This window comes from Lycium ferocissimum, unplaced genomic scaffold, assembly GCF_029784015.1.
Source record: "Lycium ferocissimum isolate CSIRO_LF1 unplaced genomic scaffold, AGI_CSIRO_Lferr_CH_V1 ctg7668, whole genome shotgun sequence".
In the NCBI taxonomy this organism is placed as follows: domain Eukaryota; kingdom Viridiplantae; phylum Streptophyta; class Magnoliopsida; order Solanales; family Solanaceae; genus Lycium; species Lycium ferocissimum.
This window is the reverse complement of record NW_026726891.1, coordinates 11794-24969: the sequence shown is the minus strand read 5'-3', so window position 1 is coordinate 24969 and position 13176 is coordinate 11794. Positions and strand designations below refer to the sequence as shown.

At 37.4% G+C, this 13176-nt stretch overlaps 1 protein-coding gene across 3 annotated transcripts; it reads left to right on the top strand.

The window, feature by feature from the left end:
• Positions 1-326: 326 nt before the first annotated feature.
• Positions 327-11455, top strand: LOC132045701 (uncharacterized). Of its 3 annotated transcripts, none has more exons than XM_059436265.1 (18): positions 327-685; positions 2138-2325; positions 3386-3490; positions 3574-3645; positions 3878-4025; positions 4401-4483; positions 6558-6613; positions 7649-7785; positions 7995-8085; positions 8187-8252; positions 8376-8598; positions 8711-8812; positions 9100-9185; positions 9272-9394; positions 9668-9776; positions 9875-9966; positions 10824-10928; positions 11032-11455. In XM_059436265.1, the coding sequence occupies exons 1-18, from the start codon at positions 387-389 to the stop codon at positions 11143-11145; spliced, it is 2199 nt and encodes a 732-aa protein (XP_059292248.1). In that variant the 5' UTR covers positions 327-386; the 3' UTR covers positions 11146-11455. The 3 variants fall into 3 exon arrangements, with proteins under 3 accessions (XP_059292248.1, XP_059292250.1, XP_059292249.1); XM_059436266.1 differs by having other exon boundaries at positions 328-685; positions 9707-9776; XM_059436267.1 differs by lacking the exons at positions 9668-9776; positions 9875-9966.
• Positions 11456-13176: the final 1721 nt, after the last annotated feature.

Sequence of the window (13176 nt, the reverse complement as noted above, 5' to 3'; positions counted from 1 at the left end):
ATTACTGTTATATTCCACATCAGACAACATTCACATACTCAAATGCTGTGCAACCCTCATTATATGCCAAGTCAGCTAGTTGTGTTAATATGGACGGATATGTTATTGTGTTCAATTGGAATAAGACTGAGTTGAAGTGTCTAAATGAAATTTCAGGGCAAATTTAAGGAGCTGTACATATATTTGGCAATAATTAAATCATAAATAACTAAATCATGCATAACTAATTCTTATATAATTAAATCTATTTGCATAGCTCTAACCAATGACCTTTGAAAGTTTGTGGTGTTACTCCACAATAATTATGTGTTGGGTTCCAAATTTGATTTGGGGTTGGGCCCTTTTTGCCAATTTGAAGAAAGGCCGTCAAAGAGTCCTAAGAGTGAATGGCACTTTCAGGCATAGCCACTGTCACTCGTCACTATGCTTTCTGCTACTCTCATTCTTCTTCTTCACTGAGTCACATTACTCGTACCAGAAAGCTACTCACCACCAAATTTATCAGAATGTCTTCCACAAATCCACCACCGGAAACCCAACTGTCGAATGTCACGGTACCCTATGGTTCTTGGAAGTCACCTATTACAGCTGATATCGTATCTGGCTCAAGTAAACGCCTCGGTGGCTTTGCTGTGGATTCATTTGGTCATCTTTTCTGGCTAGAATCCCGCCCTACTGAGTCCGGGTACATATTTTCATAGTTGTCTATAAACCCCTAAAGATTGTCATATTTTCTATAAACAACAACGCATGCATATGCCACTCCCCACAACCGCAATATTCTGATGTTTTCTAGCCGGTTGTAATCCTTCCGTCCCAAAAAGATTGTCATGTTTCGGATAATGTTCGGTGTGAACTGGACACACAATCTTTAATTTTCTTGAAATAAAAATTACATATTTAGAAACTACATAAGAAGTAGTATAAGTCACAATAGTTAACAATTCAAAATAGTTAGAAAATATTCTTTGACTATCCAAATAGTAACTGAGACGATCATTTTGGAACAGAGGGAGTATTTTTTATTCTTATGCATTTGTAATCTGAATATGAACTTATGTCTATTAACTTCTTTAAACTTTAAGCTGCAAAATCCCTAATCAGTGTGATATTGTTTTGTGGTTTTTATGTAAACTTTGATTTTAATTCACGTGCATTCATGATTTCCATATGAAATCATGTTTACTGTCTTTCAGTTACCAAAAAAAAAAAAAAATCACGTTTACTGTCTTCATATTTATACCCGAAACCCATAAATATTGTGATCTTTTCTTTGTTTGGTTTATGTAATTTGCATTTTGATAACTTAAGCATTCATAAGTGGAAGTCGTGTTTACTGTCTTGGCGTTTAAACCCCAAAGCTACTAATGATTGTGATATCTTTTGAGGATTTTTATGTAACGTTTGATTTTTCTGATTCATATGCATTCATAATTTGCATTTGAACCACCATACTAACACCAACAAGGGGTGTGGCGGGATAGAGCCATAGAGGAGAAGATCCGTCCACCTTAACAAGAGGTATGAGGTTCGAGCAATTCGAGCCTTAGGAATGGAGAAAACACGGGTGGGGAGCGGCAAAATGCTTCCTCATTTAATGGGCCAGGCACAAATCTGGATTAATCGGACCAGTGGGTTTTGTATATCGAATGGTTAAACCAAAAAAAAAAAAAAAAAATAGTTTGCCTATGAAATTCATGTTTACGGATTTGTGTCCAAACCAAAAAGATTGTGAAACTTTCTCATGGGTTTTACGTCATGTTTGAATATTTATTTTTATGGATTTGCATATGAAATATCATGTTTCCTGTCTTCGCTCTTAAATCCAAAAACCCATAGAGATTTTGATATTTTCTTGAGGAGTTTTATGTAGAGTTTGAAAATCTATTCCTACGTCTTCATAAGTTGCATTTGAAACTCATGTTTACTATCGTCATGTGTAAGCCCCAAAACCAATGAAGATTGTGAGTTTTCCTCTAGATTTTATGTAAAGTTCGAATTTTTGATTGTTCCGCGATCATAATTTTCACATAAACTCATGTTTACTGTCTTCGTTTAAACCCCAAACCCATAAAGTTTGTGATATTTTCTTGTGGTTCTGTATGAAGTTTTGAGTTTTTTAATTTTATGCATTCAGACGAGCGGTTATTGTGAAGGAACCAGGGAAACCAGGGGAAGACTCTATAGATGTAACTCCTAAAGATTTTGCTGTGAGGACATTGGCTCAGGAGTATGGTGGAGGTGATTTTTGTATAGCAGGAGACACTTTGATCTTCTCTAATTACAAGGATCAGAGACTTTATAAACAGTCCATTTCGTCCACAGGTCTTCACTTTCCTTTGTTTTATATGTCATCGAATGCAGTTGAATATAATTGCTTCCAGTTTTTACCATTTTGTAATGTATTTGACATAAGCTTTGATGGAGATACAATTTTGTTTATTTACATATTTGGGTTCATTATTAGCCGCTCGTTTACAAATATGCCAGATTTGATCTGTCAATTTTTACAAACAACAACATACCCAGTGTAGTCCCACAAGTGGGGTCTGGGGTGGGTAGGATGTACGCAGACTACGTTTGTGGGGTAGAGAGGCTATTTCCGATAGACCCTCAGCTCAAAAAATAAAATAAAAATTGAAGCATGATATCAAGAAAAATACGACAACAAAATATCAAGATAAAAAGTAGTAATACATATCGAAGAAATTAAACTACACGATTACTAACTAACACTACTAATAAGGAGAACGTTCGGCTACCTGCTAACCTTCTATCGTAATCCTCAACCTCCACACCTTCCTATCTAGGGTCATGTCCTCAGTAAGCTGAAGTTGCGCCATGTCCTATCTAATCACCTCCCGCAGTTCTTGTTCGGCATACCTCTACCTCTCCTAACTCCTGTTATAGCCAACCTCTCACACCTCCTTACTGGCGTGTCCACACACCTCTTCACATGCCCAAACCATCTCAATCTTGCTTCCCTCATCTTGTCCGCCACTTCCACCTTGCCCCGTATAACTTTGTTTCTAATCATATCCCTCTTAGTATGCCCACACATCCATCTGAGCACCCTCATCTCCGCTACACTCATCTTCTGAACGTGGGCGGTCTTGACTGGCCAACACTCTACCTCATACAACAAGGTCGGTCTAACCACCACTTTGTAGAATTTAACTTTAAGCCTTGGCGACGATCTATCCATTTTTATTTGTGAATTTTAAATAACCAGAAAAGAAAAAAGACACTGTCTCACAGGTAGCAAGCTGGTTCATATTAATTTTGAAAGTTTGAAGCTCTTTCATTTTAGCATATAGTTCTCATATTTACTATCACTGTTTTTGAGATGTTTCTTTTCAATTGATCCCTGTTATTCCGGTATTAGATTCTGCTCCGTTGCCACTCACTCCAGATTATGGTGGAAGAAGTGTATGCTATGCTGATGGAGTGTTTGACTCTCGCTTTAACCGTTATGTGACAGTGAGAGAAGGTAAGTTCTCAATATTCATTATCCTTCAAAAGTTTTGCTTGATTCTCTAAGAAATTTTATCCTAATCATTGCTCCTTCTGTAGATCAACGTGAAAGTGGTATAAATGCGATTACTACTATTGTATCTATCGATCTGAGCAATAGCAGCGGTCAAGGTGAGATTTTGTCAGTATCGGTTTACCATGATTCAATTTAAATTTTCCCTTGCTTACATATGTTTCTGGGTGAATTGGGCTAAAAAAATGTCAGAAGATGTCTCTATATTCTGAAGGGCCATTCGATTGTTTTCGTATTGCCCCTTCCCTCCCATGGGCAATATTTGTTGAACAGTACAATGAGTGAAGATATGATCTTAAATTATTTTTCTTCTTTGGCACATAAATGCAGAGCCAAGGCTATTAGTTGGGGGCAATGACTTTTATGCTTCTCCTCGGATTGACGCCAAAGGGGAACGTATGGCATGGATTGAGTGGGGTCACCCAAATATGCCATGGGACAGATCTGAGCTTTGGGTTGGTTATATATCAGACAATGGGTATGGCCCTAATAAATCTCTCTCTCTCTCTCTCTCTCTCACGTGCACAAACATACGACATGCAAAGCTATAAGACACGATTAGGCTCCTACCAACAAGGAGGCAGACTCAGCTAGAGATCACATTCTGTTTAGGCCTGCATAGGTTATCACCATTTTCGAAGTAAAAAGTTAAATTATATTAGGTGCCTTGTAAATCTTTCTCTTTTTCCGATTTTGTGTCCTGTTTTGGAGGTGGCCAGCATACCCTTAATGCTGCAGTATCAGTTTTTTTTTTTTTTTTAAAAAAATAAAAAATTATATGAGTGCTGGTATATGAGGAACATCACCATCTACTTGTTGATTTGCTCTTTGCTTTTCTTTGACTTTCTCCCAGGGATGTGCAAAAACGCATTTGTGTTGCTGGTGGTGATCCTAATCTTGTGGAGTCTCCCACTGAACCCCAATGGTCTTCTCAAGGTACTCTTGAATAAACTGCCAGCATGTGCATCGTATAAACTTCAACTGTCCTTCTCTGTTTCCAGGATTAGTCTCGGTAGAGAAGTATTAAAAATTAGTCCTGTGCTTTAGTGAATATTATTGGATTTTGGTAGCATAAATTCGAATTTTAGGCCTTTATATCTGAAAATGGGGCTTGGAGGGTCAGGCTTTTTATTGTGGGAGAGATTGCGGCAAGTCTTGGAACTGAAGCATAACTTGTCATTACAAAACAAAGAGATACGACCAATGTGGGAGGTGACTGTTTATGTACACTCTGCAATTTGGACTAAGTTCTTATTCAGCAAACACTGGACTGACTTTTAATTTCTTGTACAATCTGGAAATATTATTTAGCCTGTATCTAATTCTTCGTTTCACCTCATTTCTCTAAGAAATGTTGTAGATGGAGTGTACTCTTGATCCATTTACATTTAGAGCTAGTATTCTTTAGTATTTCTAACTCGCCTGCAAAACGCGGATCAGCAGTTTGATAATTGAGCCACTATTCCTTTGCTGTAGATGAGCACTTAAATAAGCTTGTATTTTAGCTTGAGAGAGCAAAGTAAGCCACTGACTGTACTGAGTTGGAACAATAACTTTTGTTTACCCTGTAAAGTATAGTTCCTAACTTTTCTCTACTCAATTTCTTTCACCTCCTCTATGCTGCTCTCCGCCACTTCTAACTATACTGAAAATCTCTATTTTTCACGTACCTTAGTGTTTGCTTAATCGAATTGCATCATACTTCTGCTTAAACATAAGCCTAAGTACTCCCAAAAATCTTAAAATTGGCTACTTCACTTTGAAGTATCTAAATATTACAATAGGGGCTTTCCAAACAGCCATATAGCAGTAAATTCTAAAGGCCCCATTGGCCAACCTCTTTTCTGCCTGACTTCACTTCCCGTGATCTCATATTCACCAGAAAATGTTTAAAAAAGTATGAAATTATAGATAATTGGTGGTTTCTGTCAACTTTGTGTAATTGTTGACAGATATATGAAATATGATACAGGTCTTCTGTATAATGCACAAAATTGTTATCAGAAGTGACTCCGGAGAACACCTTTTCTTGCCAGAGAATGAACAGTTTATTCATAATCTTATAGGCCCTGCACCGCTTCATTCAATTGCTTTGTCGTACAGAAAGGGAAGGAAGTCTTTTTGTGATCAATCGCCTGAACCTGCCTTTGATATATGCATTCTTACTAATCCAAGGAAGGAGGATATTCTATAAAGTCAAACAAGGATTCACACCATTTCAGTGCTCTGTTACGCCGGAAAATTTAGCTTATTCCGAAAATAGTGGGACTTGGATGGGTAGACACGGAATGGGCCAGTGACCCACCAGGTGAAAGATCTCCCTCAAAAATTCATCGGAGAAGGGTCTACTTGCCGGCGCGTGTGACTGACGCCTCGTCGACAGCGCATGCAGTGGTTTCTGGCGGAGATTCTTGCTGGGTTTTGGTCGCCAGTGCGAGGGGAAGCCTGTGGTGGTGTTGGTTTTTGCACACCACTGTAAGAAAGCAACTCTGACATGCACAACCTCTGAAAACAAAGCAGAACAGTAAAAGAGAGAAAAACTCAACCTCTTGGGACCCTAGTGTTGTAGAGGGAGAAAACTCACCCTAAAAAAGACAGCAATGGCTCTGATGCCATGTAGATTTTGAGAATTAGAATGTCTTCTTGTGTTTCAGTGTATTTGTACAGCCTATGAGCTAGGGTATTTATACAATAAGTCTATCCCTAATTTAGGGAAGATAATCAGTGCTAAATACAATCAAATAGAGTAAAGATAAAATAAGATCTATAATTAAGCTAGGAGATAAAATCTCCTACAATCGAGCTAATCAAATAATCAACAAAAAGAGATGTACTTTGACTGATAATATTGACTTCATATATGCCTCAGTATTCAACTGTAAGGTTATGATTCCTATGTTGTGATATGGATCATGTTAAATCTTGTTTCATGGCTAGCTCTAGACTTACAATATGCCGAGACTGATTTCTCATTTTCCTTGCATTGATTTACAATGCTTTTGGGGCACAGGAGAACTGTACTTTGTAACTGACAGGAAAAGTGGGTTTTGGAATATCTACAAATGGGTAAGTCCTCATCCTGTGTGATGTCCTACTGACTAAATCTTCTGCCATCTGTTCTATATTTATTTCCATCTTCTATCGTGCCTAATGTCTAAGCTTGAACTTCTTATATCTCTCTTCTGTCTAGCCTACTGGCTGAATTTGAACTTCTCTTCTGAGTATGATTGCATCTAGTCGCTTAAATGCCTTCTTACTAACCATCTCATCTTCTTTGAGTTCTAAGCCTAAACTTGTGTTCTTTGCTTTTTACAAATCTGGTCCTAATGTTTTTGACTTGTTAAAGACTTAAAGTTGTGGATACTTGGCAGATGTTGCATTAGCATTAAATTCCATGGTGTTACAAATATGGGGAAGCTTCAGTCTGGCCCTAACCACATTCTTGTTAGAGAAGAAGATGTGAAGATTCATTAATAAGAAATGAAATGGTAAAACTCTGATATTTTGGAGATCGAGTTTAAAAATTTCAATTAACTAGATACTGCAGTTTTAAGAATATGAAAGAAATTATCGCTATAGTCGCCTCCAACTCTAACTTAGTCCTTATCATTTAGTGTTTATCAGAGACTACCTTAATCTCCACCTATGCATTACACTTTCAACCCCTCCGCTGAACCAGTAGTTTGGATGGAAAATGTAAAAGATTCAACTTGACATGAACTTTTGCATGATAAAAGTGAGAATTCATCTTACCCTTTCCACACCAACTGTAACCCAACTTTAGGGATACCAAATGGCAAAAAGTTAATCCAAAGTTCCGCCATGGCCCTTTCCCCTGACCAAGTAATGAAATACAGAGCGAAAGTGAAAAAGAAAAACAATCTTTTTTGTGCTTAGTAGTTATTTCAATTCTGCACAACCCGACTTCCATTTTCGTGTTACTTATGATGCTGGATATTGGGCCTGGAATATGCACAAAGATTCAGCATCTATGTGGAAAAACAATGAACTATCTGTCAGTAACTCTTCCTTGTTATTGTAACTCGTACTTTAAGTGAGACAGTGTAGACTTGATTGGCTTTATATTTATATTGTTGACAGGTAGAGTCTTCTAACGAGGTGCTACCAGTTTACTCCCTCGATGCTGAGTTTACAAGACCCTTATGGGTATTTGGGATGAAGTCTTATGACTTTCTTGAGAATCACGACCAAAATACTTTAATTGCCTGCAGTTACAGGTCAAGTTGATAAGTAGTTTGCTATTTAAAACTTTTGTCGTGTATCATGATATTTGAAATCATAGTGCTTTTATGCTGATTGTTTTGGTAACAAAGAAGTTCTTTATATGGTTTCTCACTTTCCTCTTCCTCCCGATCAGGGAAAGAGAACCATTCTGGGAGGAAAATTGATGTAGTTCATCTAATCTAGTTTGAAAAAATATGTGCAGGGAGAATGGAAAGTCATATCTTGGAGTTTTGGATGTTACCCAAGGCAAAGTATCAGTGCTTGATATTCCTTTCACAGATATAAACAACATTGTAAGATCTTGCTAGCACAAGCTGTAGTTGCTGCATTTAGTGTCTTTTATGAGTTTTTATCATTGTGATGGTCTTGGTAAATACCCTTATCACCTAAACAGACTTCTGGGGTTAATAGCTTGTATGTTGAAGGAGCATCTGCTGTTCATCCATCGTCGATAGCTAAGGTTCTGCTCTCCAATCTTCTACTGAAAATTGAGACAAACTTTCTAGTTGCTTGAAATTTTAAAACGGGTATTTATAAATCTGTTCTAAATCATTGTTTTAGCAATTTTGTGTTATTTTTGCAGGTTACTTTGGATGATCAGCGAACAGAAGTAATAGATTTCAAGATTATGTGGTCGTCATCATCTCTTAGTGAGATGTATAACTCGTATTACAGTCGGCCAGAGTTGATAAAGTTCCCAACAGATGTCCCGGGTCAAAGTGCATATGCATACTTTTATCCTCCAACAAATCCCGGCTGTCAAGCTAGTCATGGAGAAAAACCTCCATTGCTCTTGCGAAGTCATGGTTATTATTTCCCTCATTAGAACTGCTTCTGCCTGATAGGTTTTCTTTGTTAAAAAGCTGGGATTAGTTGGTTTCTGTATGAGATATGAATGTATAGTTTATGATGACCCAGGAGGTCCTACAGCAGAAGCACGGGGAAGTTTAGATCTTAGGGTTCAATATTGGACCAGTCGTGGTTGGGCCTACGTGGATGTGAATTATGGTGGAAGCACTGGTACACACATGGCCTTTTTACTCCTTCCATCGTTGGGTTGCTATTCTTTCTATATTGTTTCTTAATTAGGGGACTATTTTGAGAGTTTCAACTTTTTGAGGGAACAACATTTCCGGCTTTTATTGACTGATTATCAGAACCTTATTAATATGTATAGAAAGGAAATATTACAAAATTACTTTATATTGTGAGGAGGCCGAAGAATCAGGATGGCGTATGACACTGTGGTAGACTAGTTAGCTGCTGTTAAGTTGGCTAATATCATTTTGTTTTTGTCTCATATGAAGGTTATGGCAGAGAATATAGAGAAAGACTATTGGGAAGTTGGGGAATTGTGGATGTTAACGACTGCTGCAATTGTGCCAAGTTTTTGGTAACATAAAAATTGAGTTTACTCTTATATTCCTTTAGTGCTGCTATTAATTTTGTAAGTAATGGTAAATTAATCTGTTCATCCAGGTTGACAGTGGAAGGGTTGACGTTGAAAGACTTTGTATTACAGGGAGTTCAGCTGGTGGTTATACAACATTAGCTGCACTAGCATTTAAAGATGTTTTCAAGGCTGGTGCTTCCTTGTATGGTGTGAGTGAATCATAAAATCTGTTTTTGATAAGTAATATCGCATTCCCATATCTTATGTGATCTTGCGCGTGCAACCGCAAACTGATCATAAAAATATGATAGGAAAATTTGAAGTTAAGGCTGGTGCCTATAAATGTGGTATTCTGTTATCTTAGATGATCTTCTTCAATGAGAACAGCATCTGATTGATTAATTAGACACCAATCAGGCATCTGTTTGGTTCATAAGTCTACTCAATCTCAAAGCTCCTCATGTATCAAATTCATTTTTCAGTTTCAAAGCAGCTTTATGCCGTCATCTTTCTTTGAACAGATTGGTGATCTGCAATTGCTGAGAGCAGAAAGTCACAAGTTTGAATCTCACTATACTGACAATCTAGTTGGTAATTATCAAATCAATTAATGTTGAATATATTTGCAAAAAGTCTTTCTGCTGATCTATGTTTGTCAGTAAGTGTTGAGGCCTTTTGAATCATTGCAGGGGACGAAAAGGCATATTTTGAGAGGTCACCTATCAATTTTGTAAACCGCTTTTCCTGCCCCATTATTTTATTTCAAGGATTGGAGGACAAGGCAAGCACAACATGTCCCTTTTAATGTCATAGTGTTCCTGCATGTCATTCTTTTATAGAAGAATTGTCTACATTGATATATTACTCCCTCCATTCCATAATTAGTGGTGTTTTTAGCTTATGCACACCCCTTAAGAAATTGCTTACTCCTAGAAAATTATGAGTGTTTTTACTAACTTACCCCTAATTAATGTCTAGAAAAAGAAAAGCTATTTAATGATTCTTGATTATAAATAAGGGTAAGTTTGGAATAATAAGATCAATTTCTTCTTGAAATCCTAGAACACCACTTATTTTGAAACAAAATGAAAAGCCTAAAACACCACTTATTATGGAATGGAGGGAGTACCATTTAAAAAAAATAAAAAAAATTGTCTACATTAATCTTTTCCCTTAACTCTTTTTTCCCGTAAAGATTTGACAATCTCCTTTACTCTTTGGCAAGCTCATTTTCTCATATTTACGGTTTCTTTTGGATATATTTTTGTATTTTATGCATAGGGTTGGTCTACTAAACATGTCAGAAACAGTATGCCTAAACCTTCTATTCATGTTCATCTCAGGACTAAGTGTAGCATCTTTCTGGAAAAATTGTTTTGATGCATTAACATTCACTTGATAAATGCAGCTTACACCGAAGTGAATGGTCTTTTGCCTTGTCCATCATAAGTGTAGGATATTTAGCTAGTATAACTTTTGCATCTGTAAAACAGTTCAATTCAATTTCATATGGGCTTTATTATGGCCTCTTCCTTAAACAACGTGATGATGGAAAGGAGAGCAACCAAGCAATCACCTCTGTTTTTTAATTGCTGTTGCTTGTTGGTAGAATTAAGCTTATAAGCCCCCTTGTTGCAGGTCGTTTCCCCTGATCAAGCACGCAAAATCTACCAAGCATTGAAGGAAAAAGGGTTGCCTGTTGCACTCATTGAATATGAAGGAGAGCAGCATGGTTTCCGTAGGGTGTGTATCATTTTTCAGACCTAGGAGATAACTTTTAATCTCCCCGCCACTTTTAATCTCCCCGCCTTGGAGTACATTAGCTGATTTTTTTTGTTATATGCAGGCTGAAAATATTAAATTCACCCTTGAACAACAGATGGTGTTCTTTGCACGTTTAGTGGGACATTTTGAAGTAGCCGATGAAGTTACTCCCATCAAAATTGATAATTTTGACTGAGGTATACAACTACAGAATGCTCTGCGCCATAAAAGAGTTGTTCAATACCTGTTTGCCATTACTAAGAGAATTTTGATGATGGACAGAAAGCAGCAGCAATATGAACTAATTTGCTGGAGCTTTAAATAGGCTATGTATGCTTCTAGGAAATTGTCGAGGAAACATTTTGTTATAATATCATCAAGATTTACTGATCAAAGAAAAAAGAACATTGAGCTCATGGAACACATGGAGTTTGTTCTTGTAAGTGTATTACAGATTGCTTAATCAGGAAAATAAGAGAAATTGCAGGTGTGCAATGCTGGATGTATTTGCTCTCTTCTGTACCATGTTAAAATGAAGACGCAAGAGAAATCTCATTGAATTTGTTAGAAGATCTAATACTAGCCCCTCCTTATATAAAATTGTAGACTACAGAAAGTGTGGACAAGTTTCTTAATGATCGGGTTCTTATAACAGCTTCAGTAACTAGGGAATTTTCGAAAGAAGAACTGATATCAGCTAGTCTGAAACCTTCAGAAAAGAAACTCTAGTTTCTACATTTCTAATTGACTGGGTAACAAGGAAGACAGATCGTACGTGGGAGAACTAGAACAATAACGGATCAATATTCATTAAACGTGGGAAGCGGTACAATATTCATTAAGGAAAGTCGATTTCTCTCTCAAGGCGCACAATAGCTAGGCTGCTAACGTACACCAAAAAGGGAAAATGACCCGCAACCGCAAAACCACCGGAAAAACCACCGTGACACCTGCAAAATTGGTAACTCTGCGAGACGGCAACACCTATAAACTTCCATCGCTCACGTATGGAAGTTTTCTACCGGCCCAATTTCAGTCAATCGTTGAGGATGAAGAGGCAAGGGGATCGGATTCAGATTCTCAAACCTCCTTTCACTTGGAGCAATATGGCGGTACAACCGAGGGCAGAACTTTGGCAACTCGTCATCTCCAATTCTCGGAAGCGGCGACATCTACTCAACCTACACCGACGGAGAAGTCGGATTTCAAGGCTAATCGAATGGCGCAAAAGGGTAAGTCACTATCCTATATTCCTCCTACTACGAAGAATGGCGCAGTCTTTGTTAATTTAGTTGAGGAAGACCTAAAACCCCAAGATGAAGTGTTGAGTACGACTCTTTTAGGCTATGTAATCAGTGATACTCCTTATTTCAATTGAGAGTTACATCTCTACAGCCTGGGATTTTGTTAAGAAGCCCTAAATTCTTATGCACGATGATGGTTGCTTTATATTCCGATTTGCATCCATTGAGCATTGTGACAAAGTTAGGGATGCAGGACCATACACATTTCAGAACAAACCTTTTGTTTTGGAAAAATGGGAAAGGGATTTCACGTTTGAACCTGACTGCATGTTATAGCCCGTATTTCGTACGTTTGGATAATTCGAGATAGTTGTAAGAAGTTAAGGGCAAAGCTATATCGTGATCTTGTTTAATGCACAAGTTGTTCATGAGCATTAATTGTGGATGTCATTAGTGTGGAAATATTGAGAAAGGTTAATGGTAAACATGGAAATTCAAAAAGAGCTTATGGTAATATTGCGGAAAAGGCTAGAAGGTACAAGGAAATTCGCAATACACTCATGGAAATATGGAGGAAGGCTAGAGGGAATTTGGGCTAGAGGAAATGATTTTCATGAATTAAAGGAAATTCTCTAAATTTCGAGAAAAAGGCGACTGCGTGGACCCCACTCCCAAAACTTGGTAAACGAATTCAAGCCAAGCATAGGGACATATGTCTAATTATCATTAGAGGGGACCAAGTATATATATATATGGGGGAAAGATGACTTATTCATCAATTTGGAAGTTGGAAAAAAAAAAAAAAAGAGAAAGAAGGAGAAAAACCAAAGGGCCATTCGGCCAAGCTTGAGAAAGAAAAAAAATCTCTTGGAAAATAATTCTTCAAAAATTACTCTCTCTAGCCAAACAATCCATTGAAGGGCCCTTAGTAAGGTAAAGTGGTTATTGGAGCAAGAAGAATATACATATTCATACAAGTTGGG

Excerpts from the sequence above, each read along its gene's own strand:
- LOC132045701 (XM_059436265.1), top strand. The coding sequence starts at position 387 with ATGGCACTTTCAGGCATAGCCACTGTCACTCGTCACTATGCTTTCTGC. Across the intron at positions 4,484-6,557 it reads ACCCCAATGGTCTTCTCAAG|GAGAACTGTACTTTGTAACT; the intron begins GTACTCTTGAAT and ends TTTGGGGCACAG. Across the intron at positions 9,967-10,823 it reads TTCAAGGATTGGAGGACAAG|GTCGTTTCCCCTGATCAAGC; the intron begins GCAAGCACAACA and ends CCCTTGTTGCAG.